Below are 19,136 nucleotides of genomic sequence, written 5' to 3' on the forward strand. Positions count from 1 at the left end.
CAGCCGCATCATCATCATCATAAACAGCAGCAGCAGCAGCAGCAGCAGCAAAGTTGACCCTTCACCTGCTGTGGGAATGTGTGTGCAACAAGTTTATGCATCCGCACGCAAGTGGGCGGTGGGATGGTGGCACGATCTCATAAATTAAACTAGCAAAACCATGGAAAAAAGGGAGGAAAGACCCTGCAGAACCAGAAAAAAAGATATGTTGCCCAGAGCAGGCACCGCTTTTCCGACCCCCAGTTTTTGGACCGGAGCCGGATCCCAAACAGGCCAGAGAAAGAGCCAGGGGCAGAGCCGCAGAAGCCGCAAACATGCAAAGCCAAAAAAAAGATACAGTGAGACATGGGGCATGGGTCATGGGGCAGCGAGTGCAGCACAAACTAAGCACGTGTCAAGTGTGTGGCCCAAGTTTTAATTTGCACGAGGCCCCCGCATCTCCCACATGCCACATGCCCCATCACACGCACAGGCAGAGGGCAGGGCGGGACCTCTGCCGACGTCTGACGCTGAGTAACTGTCGGGCTTGTTAGTCCTTTCATAGCTGGGAGCCGCCTTGATGTCTGACAATGTCATCAGTTGCAGCTGACACAGCACCAGTGGCAGTTGCAAGAGCAAGTAGCAGTGTAGCAGTGCAGCAGTCCAGCAGTCCAGCAGCAGCCGTGGAGGAGCAGCACTGCCACATTCCCAGGGTTGAGCTGCAATGTTGCAATTGCTGGACCATGCTTTGCTGCCATTCTCTTTTTTTTGTTCGTTGGGGATCTCTCTGTGAAACCTACTTCTCGCTCTCCCTCTCTCTGTGAAGTGAGAGGGTAGCAGAGGGGTTACTAAACTATGATATTAGTTTGGGTCCAGGAACGAAAACTCTTCGGAATTTAAGCTACAAAAACAGCTTAAATTGTACAAATAGATGTGTAGGTGTTAGAGAAACCCTCAGGAGTCCAGGGTATCCCACAAGTCTCCGTTGCTGGTGGTGCCACAACTTTTGGTTAGGCTGCTCAAGGGGGTGTCTATGACAAGTGGCCGAGTGCGTGTGACTCTTAGTGCTCCACGCCCTCGCCCACACCCACACCCGCAGACGCCTCGCTGCCTTTCACTGCCATTGTTTGCTGTGTGGCACCCTGAAGAGGCAGATAAAGCGCCGCTCGGACCCTGTCAGTCATCCCGTCAGTCATTCAGTTATCCAATTCACCGGTCAGTCATTCAGTCAGCCAGCCAAGCAGCGCTCTCCCGCCGCGCACACTGCATCATTTGCTGCGTGTTGAATTGTGTTTTCATTTGGGTTTTGTGCGGCACTGATTGCCGCATGCCTCAATGACATTTCATTTATTAAGTGGGCGAGAGTACCCCATGCTCGGGCTCCCTGTTTGTGCAACTCAGCGTGGCAGCAATTAACTATGCAACGACTCGCTGACGTCACCCATGTAACTGATACCGATCGGATCCCCCCTGCCAAAAATAACTGCCATTGGGGGAAGGAGCAAGGTGCAGGCCAGAGAATTGTGCGGCATCATCTCTGGTCGCTTGCTCGCCTCTGATTTGTTTTGCCAGAGTCCACGTCGCCCGTGCCTCGTGCCCCGTGTTCCGTGTATCCTGCCTCATTCAGTCGTATGTGTTACTTGTATCCGCTACAAAAGAGCATTTGCATATGAAATGAATTGCAAAGAGCATGAAACAAGCAAAAAAAAAAGGCACACAGAATAGGGTCCTGTCACCATTCCCCATCCCCCATGGATCCCTGTTAGCCGGCTGAAATATAAATGTTAATCCTGGCGGCGTCAATTGCAAAACGTTCAACGTTGTTGACAGCCAACGGATGCCCCGAGCCCTAGGCAGTGGCAGTTGCAGAGGCAGCAGCCAGGCAGACAGACACAACATCCTGGGGAGCCTTGATGTGGCGCCGGAGCCTCGTCCTGGATTCCTAGGACCTCCGCCCGGCCTAGGCCAGTATGTCAACGGGTTTTTAATTGATTTTCATGGCTGCAGTTTTTGATTGTGCTGATTGACGCATCAAATGAAGTGACTTCAGTTCGGGGCCCACAAGAGCCCATGCCTCCTTCCGTCTGCTCGTCTGCCTGTCTGTGGGTCTGGACACATATCAGTGACGAGGAAACAGCAGTGGAGGAGAGACTCCCGCTGCCAAGCAGTAATTAAATTTGTCAGCCGGACAAAAAGTTCTCTGGGCGCCCACACAGCCAAACGGCAGGCGGCCTCTTCTGTCCAAGTGCACAACGTGGCGTATGCGTGCTGCTCAAAGCTGCAAAAGGAGTTTTGTGTGCCCAGAAGAAGGAGGAATCAGAGGAGTAGGAGTCAGAGCAGCAACTCGAAATTCTTCAGTTGTTAGACTCTTGCTGGGGGGAGTAGATATTTAACAGATGTTTGCCATGAGCAAAAGAAGGCATCTCCGACCTAGAAAAAAGCAAAGGCATCAGTATCAGAATAATCACATGCCGATTTTCGCCCTATAACAAGTCCCTATATCATATCCCTATATGGCCCTATATCATATGGCTCCCGACTGAAAGACTGAAAACTTTTCTGAGAACTGTTCTGGAGATTCGAATACTCCCACTTGACTAAACACTGAAGAAATAGGGTATCAAAATGTTCCATCCACAAAGGTATCTTTCGTCACTTGTTATTGTACATTTTTGCATCATGGCAGTTCAATAAATTTATTTTTTATTGTATATCCTCTTGCATTTGCGTTGTTTACGTAAATATCAATGACTGAATGAATGAATGAAATGGGAAAAATCAGAGATTCATTGATTCAATGAATGAATGCAACCATAAATGAATGAATTTTCTTGTTTACGGACGGGTCACTAATGAGCTGCCTTCACCTCTCTTGCTGGTGCTGTTTCTGGCTCTGACGTCAGTGGTGCTAAGCGGGAAAGCGGGAAAGCGACTGATGAAAGCCCAGAGAGATGGCCGCCCAAATCTGTGAAATCTGAGACGCAATTTAAAAATCATTATGAGAACACATTAAGCGTAAAAAATTAATGAGCAAGTTGCGTCAACAATGAGCTAGGGCCTCGTTCTCTTCTTCCTTCCCGTCTTCTTCCTCCATCCAGGACGTGGGTCGCACAGGAATACGGATATGTGTTCGTGCTGCAGTCTGCTTAAGGTGCGTCCTAGTCCCGCGACTGCAACATTCTCTGTGTCATGGCTTTGGGTTTCATAATGGGGCAACACACATAGAGACGGTGAAAAATTGAGGAAAATGAAGTAGGAAATCTCTAATAGAAGGCAAGCCAAGGAGCAGGAAAATGAGGAGCTGGTGGGTGTGCTCTCTGAAGGAGAAGCGGCGCTGGTAGGATGTAGACTTGAACGGTCTCACCGGCATTGGGTTTCGGTTAACGGTAATAGACTGTAACGTGCAACCACGATGTAGGCGAGATGGTCCTCTCAGCTTGAAGCGGCACGCTGTCAATTTTCCGGCTACTGGCTCGTCGGCCACGAGTGTGGTGTTCTTGTTTATTTGCTCCTAAGCTGAGGCCTACCCTATTATTATTTTACATTTAATGCGTGTCAATAAGCCATACGAAACCGGACGGAAAGCACAACACCTAAAACGAAAGACAATAACTGCACTGGTGAACGGACAACGAAAAGAATTCCTCAGCTGTTCATGAGGAGTGATGTTCGCCCACCCTACCTTGGTCTTGCTGTGCCCGATACCACATAATTTGTTACAAGACCCCTTACATTATGCGAGACCTACAGGGGCTTGCTGCAGGAGATCAAACACTATTGCTTCTACTCAGACATTATAAACGTTTATTTATTTCTTATGACTAAAATTAGTGATCCCCAGTAATTTAATGTACTCATTAGCTTCTCCCTTCCCCGAGTATTGGCTACGACTTAATTTTAAATAATTTGAGTAAAGTACTGTAAATAAATAAGAAGCTTAGGCTAGATATGAGAGAGAACAGATGATTTGAATAGGAGTGAAAAGAAAAGAAATGTAAGAAAATTTTATGTGAGCAATTGCTGGGCATAGCGATCCACCAAAAGAGAAGGTGTAATGTACGAGAGGCGTAGGGAAAAGAATCAAGAGGTGACTTTCCGATGCCCTCTCTTTTCAACCCACTAATTGGGTGCGCTCCCGTGGCGAACTTTCATATTTTTATATATTTTTCGAACTTTCATATACATATTTTATTTATTCAATTAAACGACTTACAGGAACCTCCATCGACGAAGCGCTTCCGATTTGGGCCCCTGAAAAGTTTAAAAAAAAAGGAAGAACACACACAATTCGCACACACAAAAAAATGAGATGACGACCGAGTGGCTCAGGCAGATCGAGTTAATTTTAACGGTGATTGTCTGTCTCTTTTCTTCCCGTCCCTCACGCCGCCTTACATTCCTCTGCGCTCAGTCTTGCATTCCTATGTGCAGATCAGCGGCGCTTATCGGGCACCGGTATGTGGGGGCTCGCCCGCAGCGCAAAGTTAGGTGGAGAGAGATAGAAAGGGATAGCGAGCTAAAGAAGCCTAAATGAGAGGGAGAATAAAATAACTCGGGTATTGATGCTTAGAGCATCTGACTACGATCCGTTATTTGTTTCTTATATTTGATTCCTTTTTTTTTTGTTATTGTTATTTTTGAACTGGGCGAGAAATTGTGAGAAATTTGCTAGTTCGATCTGCCACTATTTGCCGCCACTGCAGAACACTTTTTTTTTCTTTGCCTCCTCCCCTGCGCACGGGGTATGGACGCATACGCGGAGCGATGAACAAGCCGACGCGGCTGCCGTCTGCCGGGCACTAGTTGGCCTCTCCTCTCTGGCTCGCCGAACTGCTCCAAGGCGACGACCCAAAGCTCCGGCGAATTTCTACGAATTTCAGCTGGTAGTCGTGGAAGACGAGCCTCCTCCAATTTAAAACCCAAACGGGTGACCCGTCGAAAGGGTGTATCGAAGAGGTTTCACTAATCACCGCCTCACTGCCTGGGCTACTTTTCACTAGTTATTGTATTTAGATGGTTTTTCTCTTTTTTCTTTCTTTGAACATTCAAATACGGCTGCCACTATAGAGGTGAACACTTGGTGAACAAAATCCAATGCTGTCGACCAGGCTTGGAATCCCGCAATGGCGTCCAATGCCATCTATTTATAGCCTTTTATCTTGTCCGACTTCGACTTCGAACTCGCTCTCCTTTCGACGAGGAAGTCTGACCTGGCTCTGACCCACTCTTTGATCCCAGGCCCTCTTTGCCGACTGTTAAAGAGAGGAGTTTGTCTTGCCTCTCGTTAGACGGTGCCTAATTTTCGGCGGACCCCAAAAACCCTAGGCCTCCTCACAGCAGCTACAAGCCTCACCGTACAAGACAAGAAGCATAGGTCCTGCCTGGTAGATCTAAGGAGGCACAGGAGGCTCGAGCACATTCTGATTCACGGCGCTGGATCGAAAGCAGAAGGCAGAGTCCTCGCGCTTGAGAAGAGGGGATGGATGCAAAGTATCCCTTTGGTAGAAATTCAATTATTTCTTCTGCGGACTATACATATAACACAGCCGATTACAGACCATTATGGTTAACTTATGACGAATCAAAGATCTAAGATGCTGGTTACTGAAACATGATGATACAGCCTGCAAATCAGCCTTAAATTCCGTTCCCTTACACCCCGTTTCCAACCACGCCACAGCTCCACCACCACTCATCTTCTATCACCCACTTCCCTGGGTGTACAATGTCTACAACATCGTTTACTTTGCCTAACAATATTTAGTTTGGCAACAAAAGTCACGGGCCCCTGCCACCAAGGACACATGCGGGGACAGGATGGAGGACGGAGTGGAGTGTGGGCTGTGACATCCCTTGTCACTTACCTCGTCTGCCTTTCTGCTCCCCTAACAACTCATTTGGCACTCATGAGTAGGTCAGGGCATTGTTAATGCGACATATCCTCGAAATCCAGGACAGTATCCGTTTAAATTGTTGAGCTTCCTCCGGCTGGACGTTGGCTACGGCTCCAGCTCATTCCGCATGCCTGTCACGTTGCCCAGCGCTGAAAGGAGACACCAAAATGGGAGGGGGGGTTCTGGAGTTGGACACAGACAGAAGTTTTTTCCGTGCGTGCCTGCCCAGAATTTGCTCAAGGCAGGAAGCAGGGGATGCTATGGAGACGGGGATCTGTGTGTTCTCGTCTTTGTTGGTAATTACCTCAAGTTGGTCATTTGATGATGCGCAAATCCCGCCGAGCGCTGGGGGCCACAGAGAGCATTGAGCTGTGATTGCGGATGCAGGTGGATGGAGCGCTCGTCCTCCCCTTCAAATGGGTATTTTTGGGGTCGAAATGTCTGCTGAATCCACAGGTGTGTGGCCCCGAGGCTAATTGCCGTTAAGTGCCTGGCAAATCCTCAAAGCGTTTGATATTTTTCATCATAAATAATCCCTGCCAGGAGCTAACGCATTCACCTCCAGGGTCCTCGGGGTTGTTCTACAAAGCTTTAAAGCAGGGGGAGGTGGAAGGATGCCAGGATGCCAGGACGCCAGGACGCCAGGATGGCAGGGTATTCCCACCACATGGTCAAAGTGCTTTTGGTCGCTGGGACCACTTAAGCACAACGCTTTTGGCATTGCAACCCCCATGGAGGATGCAGGAGGTTCTCTATCCCTCCTCCCCTCTTTTGGGGTTTGTTTTTTGGCGGCAGCACGTGCAGGTGGCAAGGCTTCCTCAGTGGTCGCTGCAACATGGATGCGGACATGGCTGGGGATGGGGATGCGGACTAGCTGAAATGCAGCTAACGAACCGCAATTGCGGTCACATTTCATGAGAGGTGCCTCACGTCGCCCGGCGTTTCGGCTTTCCACGATGGACACCAAACTCGACCCCAGGTCTCCAAAACACACACACACACACAGACACTCTCACGGAAACAGAGGCGGACTCACTCACGGACAGTGAGAGACACACAAGCGACCCGACGACGACTGATTCAATTTGAAGCTACCGACGGGCTTTTAGTGCACTCCCATGATGCACTCTGAACCCCCTCTCTATCGCCCATCCCCATCCCCATCCCCAGCCATTGCCATTGCCACTCACACCCGTTGCAAATGCCTGACCGACCGCCTGTGGATATCATCAAAAATTAGCTGGTTTGATGGGACAGCAGCGGCGGCAGCTCCCAAAAGTGGCAACAGAACAAAACAGTAAAAAGCTCCTATGGCAAATTAGGAGCTTGTCCTATATATGGTGTCTTCCTCAAAATGTTTGGCGTGTGAGTGGAAGCGCGAACAAAGCAACAGGTACCCACGTATATGACAGTCCAATTAACTTAACTGAATGCACTGCAATGCAGGACAATGAAAATTAAGTAAAAGAGAAAACTAGGGATAGTTAATAAAAATTAAATGAAAAGTGAAAAGCGCATTACGGCCAACCCTTCTGCCAATCAAATGCAAGAAATCTAGTAATATTGTTGAATAAAATCCAGCTAAACAACCATTTCACTTTGTAGATCTATTTAGGATCTCTATTGGGATCTTTCCGTCGACATCCAAGCCCGTATTCTGTAGGACAGTGCATACAAATGGTAGAGCCACTAGCTCCACCTCCATTTCCATCCCGACTGCCTCATCATACTAAATGTAATGAGCAATTTGTAGAGCAGAGAGAAAACTATTTTGAGGACAGCTGAGGAACTGGAACTGGGGGAGGCATGAGCATGCAGTACAACGGCCAAAAGATGTCGAAATAATTATGCAAATTTTTGGACCGCCCAGCGGAGACACGAACCAACAGCCGTGACACCTTCGTGGGACAGGAGTGCAAACGACGAAGGCCATTTGTGGGCTACGTGCGAAAGGAGGAAGTCCGTGACCCTCCTCGGAGTCTCAACCAGGTGGACCTCAGACGCTTTCTCTGTCTCTCTGTCTCTCTCTCTCTCTGTACTTTGGCACTGACCCACCCACCCACACAGACGTAAGCGCATTTTAATGATCTCATTTATGCTAATCTCCAACCGTTTGAATCTGTACACGCACACACAGAGACAAAACCACAAGAGAAGAAGGAGTAGGAGTAAGAGAGATGGTTGTGGTGCGACAGAGGGGGCACCAGCATGAAGAAGAACTAACTGCCACCGGCTGCTAATGCTAATGAAGTCTAATTGAATTTCGGACACTTGACACGTCCCACAATCTCTGATCTCCTTGTTGACACTGCGGCGCGTATGCCATGGCTGCAAAGCGAAGACTTTAAAGCAGAAAATGAATTGCCATTGGGGTGGATTCGAAGTGGATATCGAAGTCAGAACAGCTAAATGAATGCATGATTGGATTCAATCGATCTGTCTATTCATCTATTAAAACCTGTAGCGGCTCTCTTTAATTCTCAACTACTCTATGACTTGACCTCCAGCCTTGATCAATATTGCTTGAAGTGTGAAAGCACTCCATTCATGCGTGTCCCAATGGCCAGTGTCCTGGATTTGTATGCTCCTCCTGCTGCGGAGTTAACATTTGCGTTTTTGCGGCTGTGGCTGGAATAAAATTTCCTATGCATTCGACCGCATTCGACATTTTCTCGTAATATTTGATTTGATTTTTAAACAAAAAAGACTCCACTCGCTTAGTTAGAGAAATGGGTTGCATGTTAGAGAGGAGAAGACACTGTCCGGGGAGCGTTGTTGGTCAGGGGGAGGCTGTCAGGTTGACGAGGGAGCACCAGGACGATAACGGTTCAGCTTTTATTAGCATCCCAACAACACAAATCAGAATTATTTGACAACGCTGCTAATTTACATGAGCGTCCCCACGGGGGGAAACATGTATATGTACGTAGTACCAGAGGGGTACCAGAGGTCAGCAGGAAAGGACAGACAGACAAGAACCGATATGTACGTACTCGTATACTCGTATCTGGACATCCCGCTCCAAACCTCGAACATATCATCGTCAACGTCAGCATCGGCCATTGGAACTGAACTGAACCTGCGGCTTCTCTATGCGGCGAGACTGTGGCTTGGTCATGGCACTGCTGGCACTGCTGGCACTGCTGGCACTGGTACTGGTACTGAAACTGGACTGAGTCGAACACTTCTCCCAATCTGCCCCTCGCTCATTCTCTCTGCATATATCCCCCTCGATTCATTGCGAAAACGTTGGACAACATTTTAAGTGAGCTCCACTTCAGTGGGACAACAACAAAAAAGTTTTTTTAACCACTTGCGACTTGCATTCAATTTTACTTAATTACTTTCGACGTAAATTTCGAAACTTAAATACCAATAAAGAGGGAGAGAGGTGACAATGTGGATGGAAAGATGGGTGAAGGGTAAGGAAGAGGAATAAAAGTTAAAGCGACTCAAAGTTTTACTTACACGACATCGAACTGTTAAGAGATGAGGAACCACATGGTGTTTACCCAAAGAAAGCTCACCAAGAACAGTAGATTACTCACATGGGAACACCATCGAGTATGAAAGAGAACAGTATGCAGTTCTTACCATTAAACATGAGAACATTCTGAAGCTGTTTCCGACATGTTCTCTATATATTTTATCACCCAGGTGTCCGTTCTGCCAATAAATCGTCTTGAATGGGATTTAGAAAAGATCAGTCTAGTGTTTACACAGATCGCAGGTGTTTCCAAATCGTTTTCAGTATCGCTGGGTACTATATATGATTGGATTGATAAACGAACACTTTCTTCTTATTAATTAATGGTGTGTTCTAACAGCTAACAAATAAATTGAATGGAATTTTTATGGAAACAATGGAGTGATTACACAGCTATCAGAAAGCTCAGACACCAGCCTACGTATTTTTTGTTGTCAAATTAATAGCATAATGATTAATTTTAAGTTAACTACATATGTAATTATAGAATTATAATGGATAACTATGAGAAACAATTATGTATAGCTAACACATTCTCCGATCATATTTCTATCATTGAAAACAAATAGTCTGCAATATTAATTCACTTCATCCTCCCAATAATCTTGCTATTCCTACAGTTCCAGATTCTCGAAGTTATCATTCAATCGCAAGGGAGAGAGTGAGCTGAGAGACCCCTGACACACTCTCTCTCTCTCTCACTGCACTTTTAGTATGTACGTCACACTCTCTTTAGATAACACGACAGGCCTGCGAAAACAATAGCATAATCAGCATCTTTCTCCCTTCCCAGAGCTTGGAAAGCAAAAGCGCGATATCACGAACACGCCAACACGATCCGGCGAAAGCGTAACAATGGAAAACACTCACTGTAGAGTCTAGACACGCGATAATAGAACAGATCAGTCTTACGTACAAATATATGTAGTATCACATAGGAATTACATATGTACCTACATATTTTTGATATGGAACCGAGCAACATACTCCTGTACATATATGCAAATATAGTGACCGGTAGATAGTGCTCGCCGATAACAGGGCTGATTCCTATCTAAACTGTAACAGGTGCCCAGCAGACTGGAGCAGGCTGGAGCCGTTGGGCCCCGAGATAAAACTGATTGATAAGGGGGTGTAGGTGGGGGGTGGGTGGGAGGAGAGCGCTGGCGAGAACACACAAAGCTCGAAGAGAGCTTGGGGGCAGGAAAGCTTCGTTTTTTTGTCATCTCGTTTATGATTATTACTGTTTCTCTCTCTTTGTCTCTCCCCTTTGGGGTGTTTGTGTGTGTGCGTGTGTTCGTCAGTACCGTACCGTGCCGTTTGGGGCTCGAGTTTCAATTTATTCAATTTACCGTTACAGTTGCAATTGATGACGACGCCGACGAGCACACCAGCAGCAGCCGCAACAGAGGAGGAGCTTTGGAGCAGTCGCGCCACCTCAGTCGCTTCATCCTGGCTGCACGACGAGCTCGTAAGTGTTGGGGCTGCTCTCAGTAGTGGCTCAACCGCCAGCCGGCGATCATCTCTCCATTGTACTCTCTCTATCCAACACACACCACACCCTCCCCGCGTTATGAGTGTTTGTGCATTAATCTCTTGTTACTGTTATTGTTATTGTTACTGTTACTGTTACCATTGTATGTGATACTCTCCCTCTGTCCGTCTGTCATGTATCGCAATAATGCGGACAGTTCTTTCTGTTTCATCAATCGTCTCAACGGGAATCCCAACGATGACCTGCAGCAGCCCGGGGAACACGAGCCGACCTCCGCCCTGCTGGACTATTGCAAGCGAAAGGTGATGCCATCAACATCAGTTCACCAACCAGACGATCGTGTGATAATCTTTCATTCTTCCACAGTTTCTGCGTCCCTATGTCACTATCCTGACGCTGGTTGGGCTAAACCCCATCTCGACAGACATGAGCAATGTGAGGGCCTGCTGCAGCTATGTCCAGGCGCTGATGGTGCTCTTCATCCTCCTGATGGGCTATACCCTACGCTACATCTGTGGCTACAGGTGAGCTATGGAATACCGAAGCGTGCACAAGTTAATCCTGCTTTTTTCCAGAGGCGATCGCGGTTTTACTAGCTATAGGGATATACGACCCATTAACAACAGCACGGATAGCGGTATCGCCCCACCAAACACCATCGGCGAGCTGCTCTTTGGATATGTGGTGCCGAGTGCCTTCAACCTGCTGGCCTTTGTGTCTGCTGTGCTGGTGTGCAAGGTGATCGACCACGAGCAGCTGCAGAACCTCATCGAACGGGTGTTCCTGATGTCCGCCAAGCCCAAGAGACTGTGCCGGATGCTGTGGCTGTATTTGGGACTGGCCCTGGCCCTACTCATGCTGCTCTTTGCGTACGCTTGCGCTGTGGTGGTCATGCAGCCAGCTCAGATCATCAAGGTGGCCTGGATAGCCGACGCCCTGAGCGACTGGGAGCTGTGCCTGCGCACTGGATTGCTGTGCACCATACTGCTGCAGGACCTGGTGGAGATAGTCATATTGAGTAACTACTACATAGAGTGCTACTTGCTGAAGGTTCACCTGGAGTCGTTGTCGCACAAACTACTGATGCACTCCATCGATTCGCTGGACTGGATGCGGGAGGTGCTGGAGTTCCGCAAGCTCCTGGATCGTCTTAACCAGCACGTTTCCGTTCCCGTGTGCTTCCTGATTGTGATGAATCTGTCCTATGCCTTCGCCGGCATGGTCTATCTGTTTAAGGACTTTGATTTTCACTTCTGTGCCTTGCAGCTGGTCCTGCTGAACATCGCCAATGTTATGCTGTGGCTGTTCCTCGGCCTGCTGCCCTTCTTCGTGGCCTCCTCGGTGACGCGCGTCTGCCAGAATGCCCAGGCCAATGGCCACCAGATCAGAGTGCGTCCATTTGTCTACCACAATACCTCCGCAGAAGATCTCAATTCGACCCTGCTCTTTGCCTCGTCGCTGGACATGTCCGCCAAGCTCTTCCGCATGCCCATCCAACCGAACTACCTGTGCTTCGCCATCCTCGTCGTCGTCATAGTGATACTCACACTTGGCATGTGCCTGAATCTCACGGCCCTGGGCAAAATCTAATCTACATACATCTACGCCTACATTTAATAAAGATTTATGGTATTTGTCTAGCTTAAAACTTTCCGACTTGTCTGCCTCTCGGCAATTTATTTACAATTTACGATTTGGTTTTGCCTCTAGTTACGATTTAGCTACTTATGGAAAAACTATAAGCTTAGTCTCAGTTTTCGTTACTATCGCTGCTTCAGTACTGACTAAGTATGCACTTTGGTTTTAGATCGATCGGGTATGCCTCTGCCGGGTCCTCCCAGCGTCATTCAGGGTCTAGTCACCATCCGAGCCACGGCGGGTGATTGATTTTCGATGGCGGGGTAAAGGTCAGGTTTACTGGTATATTTATGAGGGCATGCACCCGCTTCAGTCGCTGCAGCGTGGACCGTATGATCACGCCGTTCTTCCCCAGCAGGAAGCCCGCGGGTATTGAAGCATCTCTATTGGAGTTGTCGTGGATCATCTCGATGTAGTGGTCGAATTCTGGTGAATTCGGATTGTACTCTGTGATGATGGCGCCCACGGCCCCGGCCATCTCCGCCTGCAGGGTCTTGCTGAGGAAGGAGCACTCTCTGTAAGTGCCACGCACATTGAATTTTGTTAGATAAAACTGTGGTCAAATCTTATCAATTCCATCCGCTTACCCCCTGTCCATGAGAGCGATACTTCCATGAAGATCACGTGTGTTGCGCAGCTTCTGGCAGGCGCCTGGGGGATCAGTCAGCACCAGAGGGACGCCTTCGAACTTCTCCGAGAAGGTAACGCCGAAATCCTTCGCTGGCCGTAGTCTGTAGGTGTATTCTAGGTCTTGCGGCGATATGATTTCAAAAAACACGTCACCCGCTATTATGTCCTGGGTTGTAATGGGAATCGAAATCGTGGTGGTGGCTCGGATGCATCGGATGCTCAAGATGGAAGCAATCACTAACCAAACAATCAACATTTTGGACACACACGCATAACTCACACAAAAAATGTTTGTTGCAAAAACAAACCAATTCTCATTATTTCACTACAAAACTATCGATTGCACACACAGCCGAACCGATGTATTAGCACTAACCATACAGTATACTGTATGGTTAGTGGTATTAGTATGAAGAGCGGCGATTTGGACAACGTCAAAATATCGAGTATCGAGTATTTTCACGGTCGGTATTGCACGAACTGAAGTACTCGATGCTGGTATCGATTTTAGTGGCACAATTAACAGAACATAAGTACAAATTTTAATTTAACTATTTACTTGTTGCTTTTTATGTTGTTGTTGGTAATATTCTATTCCTGGTTTTTAGCACTTTTTTTAACACAAGCCGGTTGGCTTGGCGTGCCCTTAATGTAACAGTCGATAACAAATTGGCATGTGCACATTGGGCTGGAAGCCACAATTCGCAAGGTTAAATTGGGTCATTAGTATCAGGGTCAACATGGTCAATATTATTATCGTCAAGAAGGTAAATTGATAGCTGAAAAAATTAGATTTGAAAAAGAACAGATACATTTGCCGGAAACGTAACTGTCAGTTTCTACCACAGAGTTAAAAATTTGTTCAGTTGTCGATTTCATCCCGAAGTGAGAGCACCTCGAACCAGTGTTTGCAGATCCAACCGCGTGGACTTTCAGTGTTGCAATTTTTGCGTTTCAAAGCAACTCTGATTGGTTTTTTCGTACTCGATACTTGTGCCGTCGATGCCATTGTACTAGTTCTGTGGTAGCCATTTTAATTTTTGGCGTCGAAAATACGGCGAGGAAATTGGCCGGACCCTGTGGTTTTTCGCATTTAACGCAAGCAGTTTGTAGTCCTCGAGCAGGCAACGTGTGTGTCAAAGACCAGAAGTGTTTTACTTGTACAAATAACCAAGTTCCAATCCAGTACAATGTCGATGTCTGCCACGTGCTACAAGTGTAACCGGCCGGGCCACTTTGCCCGGGACTGCAGTCTCGGAGGCGGTGGGCCAGGAGGCGGCGGACCAGGTGGTGGTATGCGTGGCGGCGATGGCGGCGGTATGCGCCGCAACCGCGAGAAGTGCTACAAATGCAACCAATTTGGGCACTTTGCACGTGCCTGCCCTGAGGAGGCTGAGCGGTGCTACCGCTGCAACGGCATTGGCCACATCTCGAAGGACTGCACCCAGGCCGACAACCCGACCTGCTACCGGTGCAACAAGACTGGCCACTGGGTCCGCAACTGTCCCGAGGCCGTTAACGAGCGCGGCCCGGCCAATGTGTCGTGCTACAAGTGCAACCGCACTGGACACATCTCCAAGAACTGCCCGGAGACATCGAAGACTTGCTATGGCTGCGGCAAGAGCGGACATCTGAGACGCGAGTGCGATGAGAAGGGCGGACGGAACTAGGAGCAGATCCAGTACCGCGCTTCAACTTGAAAATCAACGAAGAAGAAGAAAATTTAAACACGAAAAAAAATTACAAAAATGAAAAATCAATTTGCTACAACATTCACAAAGCCAGCCAACAACAACAAGCGACAGCAGCACCCAAGTCAAGATCAACCCCCAACCAACACTACCGCCACCCCAAACACACACAACTACACATACTCCCATCGCACCCAAACACACTCACACCTACGATATTGGCACCTTAATCTAACCATCATCTATCCAAGAATCAACCAACAACCACTCTTGCATCTCTGATTCCAAAAGCTGAGCCTGCAGCGCGGTGCCAACGTTCCAAAATATGAAGAAGAAACTTTTGAGAAAGTAGAAGAAGAACCACCCAGCCGAATAAGATGAACGAAAACGAGGAGCTGAAGCAGAAGAAGAGGATCGGATCGAGAAAGGAAGGAGAGCACAGGAGACGCGGGGTGAGAGACGGCGGAGACGACGATAGCAACGGCAGCTGTGCAGCCAAGCAGACGATGATGATGAAGAAGAACAAGAGAAGAAGACGACGACGTCGATGCGACCCAATTTGTAAGATGAGACTAAACCCCAAACAACAAGAAAAACCAACAACCAACCACTTTATTATAATTATGTATGATTATGCTGCGAAAAAGTGTTTGAATTTACTAATTACATTATAACGAATGGAATGAAAACTATATAAGAATATATAAATACCTTAAAAATACTATAAAGCGATCCTATTAGGAGTTCCACACCAGAAGAAAAAAGTAAATAAAAAGTATAAAAAACAAAAGCAAAGAAGCAAGCGAAGAGACCACGTTACTACTCCATCCAGCTGCTGCCGGCGAGCCATAGGAATTATTATACACATGATGATGATGATATAGTATACCCAAACAGTCTGCCTACCAACCTACCTTTACCACCACCACCAGCACCCATAACCATCCACACCACCACCAGAGAATCACCAAACCAATCCCCAAGCAAGACGAAACTCGCCCGGCAAGATCTCGAGCGGGGTACAAGCGGAGCTAGCTAAGCCGGAGGGGCAGCAAACAAGAACAGAAGACACAAGAGCAGGGAGCACATCAGCGATGGTAGAAAGAGACACTGGAGGAGATATGTAGACGACGAACCGATGAGAAGAACACAGAACAGAGCCCCAGTTGTAATACACTTTCAGTTGTAACGAGACACCTACGAGGAGAGATGCGAAACCTACGATGAAGAAAATGAAAATTCAAATATCACTGTGATTGTTTTTTAATTGTAAATTAAAATGCTGGAGCTGCTGATTTGAGTCAAAAAAAATAATCCCAAGCCATGTGTCGTCTTTGCTCATTTATTCTTCATCTGTTTTTTCTTTTTCTTTTTAGCAAATTGTTGGGGCCGGGCGGGAGCCGATCTCTGATCACCGGTTCTCTTGTGATCTCTTTCGTTGCTCTTTTCTTTGTTTCGTGGGTAACCAGTTTTTGGTGTGGTGCCGGTAAAGTTGCAGCTGTGAGCGAACACATGGCACGGGCAGCTGATGGGGGCTCTGTCTGCCCTGCTCGATCTCTGACTCAGCTTTTGGAGGAAGAGGGAGTGTGCCCGCCTGCCCGCCTGCCCGGCAAAAATCTGCCATTGTCTTCGAGTGTGTGTTTTCTGCTTTCTTTGCGCCGTTTCCTTGTGCATTTTATGTACAAGTACACGCACACACTTGCACGCAAGTAAACCTACATACATACATACATACACACATTAAATGAATACCTCGAAGCAAAGTACAGTCGTCGCCGTGTGCTGCTAATGGTGAAAACTCGCAGGCGGCGACAACGACCCATACATACATATGTACATGCATATACGTAGAGAGGTGACTGTTTGGCGAGAGAGAAAGAGAGGAGGAACAAGCATGATATGATTGCAGCGCGGGGGGGGACGACTGCGAAACTTCAATTCCGTTGCGCCCGCTGCCATGCTGTTGCACTTAGCAACAAGTCTCGCCTGGTCTGGTCTGGTCGCCCGGGCGACTGTGATTGAGGGTCAAGGTCAGGCTCTCCGCGCATCAGCTGCTGCGCGCATGTGTAAAAGAAGTTTCTTGATTCCCGGAGTTTGGGAAACGACGCCTCTCCTGGTGGTGGGCCCAAGCCGGTTTTGCATGACTTCTTTGTGTAGAAAACGCGGGGAAACATCTAGTTAACGCGCCATTTAGCCAGGGTTACCCGCGAGGGTCGTCGTGAAGATCATCCAGAACAACTCTGTCTTTGTCAGTTTGTTTGGTAGGTTTTTTTTTATTGAATGCTCAATTACATTATTAGGAATTTATGCTACAAATTGATAGGTTTCCGATTCTGGTTTCGGTATATTTTGGGTAGAACATTTGTTGGTTAGGGGGGCTGCTAGGACACACACTTAACGGCAAACGAGTCGTGAAATGAACATTAAATATCAACTACAGCGCACCTAAAACTCGAATAGAATCACAAACAAAGTACACAATGCATTAAGTTACAATTTAAACTAAAACTTGAGGTTCTGTACGCTTGGACACCATTTAAAACCCGCATTGAGCAGCAGACGATACACAGAATAGATCCTCCGTCTGTCCATCTACTTCTCCGACTTGTTTCGCGTCTTGGCCTGGCTAGAAGATGATGTTGCCATTCCTATCTGGGATTTTTCAGTCCTGCGGCTGCTGGTCCTGGGCAAGGTGGTGCAGCTAGTAGACATGGATTTGTCCTGAAACAAAGGAGCAGAGAGATCTTTTATTTCTAGATTGTGGTGTAGTTACAGGAAACAGTCCAAAGAACATGCTGGAAATACTGAAAATGTTGGTTAGTAACGCAACTGTACAAAGGGGGTAGGGGCCATGGAGGTTAGGAGCTGACACGCCGCCCTGCGATGAACGAGCAAAACGAACACTTGGATGAGCTTGGATTAGAACGGACTCCCGGCAGGGCTTACTTTAGATCTCCGTCTCCCTAACCGGCACTGGCTCGTCCGGCATGGGGGCTGCCAGCTGGCTGGGATTAGCTTTGTTACGCAGCACGTTAGCTTTGATATTCTGGAACAGTTGGCCGATACCTGACTTGCGTTCTACACTGCCAGTCGACGTCTGGCTAATGGCATCTGGTTGGGGACTCAGCGAGTGTCGCTTTGGTGGCCGCGGAGGCGGAGGCAGTGGTGCTCGTCCCTTACCATGCACGGCCCTGGGACGGAGCGAAGGGGAGGGAGAAGGTGACATCTGTACCTCTGGCTCTAGTTGGGCCCGAAAGCTGTGCTTGATCTCCTCCAAGGTGGCGCGCAGTTCCCGTGGCGACACTGGCCTCGATCGTTCGGACGGTTCCGGATCTGTATCTGTGGCCAAAGAGCGTACTACCAGCACAAAAGGATCTATGACGGGTGCTACTAAATCAGTTAGTTTGCTCTCGGTGGTTGGCGTGTCTTCATCCGACCGAATAGGTACATCTGTTTGCAAAGTTTTTGTCTTGGTTTCAGTTGGAATCAAATGCTCCACTGCCTCGTCTTTGGTTTTCATATTTTCCCCTTCAAATGGATCTTCTTTCTTTGATTCTCCACATGACAGAACTTCGAGCTCTGCGGCTCTCTCTTCTTCATCTGTTTCTATCAACGGCATGGCTTCATAGAAGTCATCCTCTTCTGCATCCTCTTCGTCAACTTCATGATGTGTGATCATCTCCACATTGTGAAAAACCTTCAATTCTTCTTCCCTTTCCTGGCGAACACCTTGAAAGTATAGCTGATTCTCCAAATATACCTCGTCTCTCATCTCCTCCAGCAACTGCTAACCAACACCAATCTCTAGATGGATTAAGAAAGTCATGGAAGAAAAGACACGCATCATGCCTACCTCATTGCGCTTGGACTTGACACGGCCCTTGGAAGCATTTGTCATGGAGGAAGTGCGACTGAGTCCACTAATCGGTTCGGCACTGGAGTAGCCAGAGCTGATGTCATCCTGGCTGCGTATGTTGTAGCTGAATGGAACATTAAATACGATAATTATACCGTGTTTCAGTTTGGTTTAAGATTCCAGCACTCACTTGAAGTCACCCGCATTCTTGGCGGTCACATCTACCTCGGTAAAGTACATTCCAGTGGAGTGACGCGTGCCGCTGGCAGATCTGCCCACGGGCGTCTGGTTACGTGGCCGCAGGAGACGCGTTGCAGTTGGCTGTGTGCGCATCACCACCGACGAGGACATGGGCGACCTCATCACCAAGTCCAGCTCATCCTGGGTGCGGTGCATATCTGGCTCGCTCAGATCACTGAGGCTGTAGCTCCTCTTGATCGTCTGAACCAGATTGCCGCCGCCCTTT

At 47.9% G+C, this 19,136-nt stretch overlaps 4 protein-coding genes across 9 annotated transcripts; 2 read left to right on the forward strand and 2 right to left on the reverse strand.

The window, feature by feature from the left end:
- Window positions 1-9,270: 9,270 nt before the first annotated feature.
- On the forward strand, window positions 9,271-12,503 carry LOC6603195. Of its 3 annotated transcripts, none has more exons than XM_026986319.1 (5): window positions 9,271-9,295; window positions 10,721-10,831; window positions 11,104-11,157; window positions 11,222-11,379; window positions 11,431-12,503. In XM_026986319.1, the coding sequence occupies exons 2-5, from the start codon at window positions 10,730-10,732 to the stop codon at window positions 12,443-12,445; spliced, it is 1,329 nt and encodes a 442-aa protein (XP_026842120.1). In that variant the 5' UTR covers window positions 9,271-9,295; window positions 10,721-10,729; the 3' UTR covers window positions 12,446-12,503. The 3 variants fall into 3 exon arrangements, with proteins under 3 accessions (XP_026842120.1, XP_026842119.1, XP_002028181.2); XM_026986318.1 differs by lacking the exon at window positions 9,271-9,295 and adding an exon at window positions 10,347-10,351; XM_002028145.2 differs by lacking the exon at window positions 9,271-9,295 and having other exon boundaries at window positions 10,715-10,831.
- Window positions 12,486-13,405, reverse strand: LOC6603194 (PRADC1-like protein). The gene is made up of 2 exons (XM_002028144.2): window positions 13,081-13,405; window positions 12,486-13,008 (listed from the first exon to the last, which is right to left on the reverse strand). The coding sequence occupies exons 1-2, from the start codon at window positions 13,377-13,379 to the stop codon at window positions 12,714-12,716; spliced, it is 594 nt and encodes a 197-aa protein (XP_002028180.1). The 5' UTR covers window positions 13,380-13,405; the 3' UTR covers window positions 12,486-12,713.
- Window positions 13,406-14,156: 751 nt separating this feature from the next.
- LOC113565083 (CCHC-type zinc finger protein CG3800) lies at window positions 14,157-16,128 on the forward strand. The gene has a single exon (XM_026985623.1). It carries the CDS (start codon window positions 14,314-14,316, stop codon window positions 14,791-14,793), a length of 480 nt encoding a protein of 159 aa, XP_026841424.1. The 5' UTR covers window positions 14,157-14,313; the 3' UTR covers window positions 14,794-16,128.
- A 931-nt stretch (window positions 16,129-17,059) lies between these two features.
- Window positions 17,060-19,132, reverse strand: LOC6603164. Of its 4 annotated transcripts, none has more exons than XM_026985559.1 (4): window positions 18,861-19,132; window positions 18,668-18,794; window positions 17,881-18,601; window positions 17,452-17,535 (listed from the first exon to the last, which is right to left on the reverse strand). In XM_026985559.1, exons 1-4 carry the CDS (start codon window positions 19,064-19,066, stop codon window positions 17,516-17,518), a joined length of 1,074 nt encoding a protein of 357 aa, XP_026841360.1. In that variant the 5' UTR covers window positions 19,067-19,132; the 3' UTR covers window positions 17,452-17,515. The 4 variants fall into 4 exon arrangements, with proteins under 4 accessions (XP_026841361.1, XP_026841360.1, XP_002028179.1 ...); XM_002028143.2 differs by having other exon boundaries at window positions 17,468-17,535; window positions 17,761-18,598; XM_026985558.1 differs by having other exon boundaries at window positions 17,468-17,535; window positions 17,761-18,601.
- Window positions 19,133-19,136: the final 4 nt, after the last annotated feature.

This window comes from Drosophila persimilis, unplaced genomic scaffold (assembly GCF_003286085.1).
Source record: "Drosophila persimilis strain 14011-0111.01,24,50 unplaced genomic scaffold, DperRS2 tig00000002-arrow-pilon, whole genome shotgun sequence".
Taxonomy (NCBI): Eukaryota; Metazoa; Arthropoda; class Insecta; order Diptera; family Drosophilidae; genus Drosophila; species Drosophila persimilis.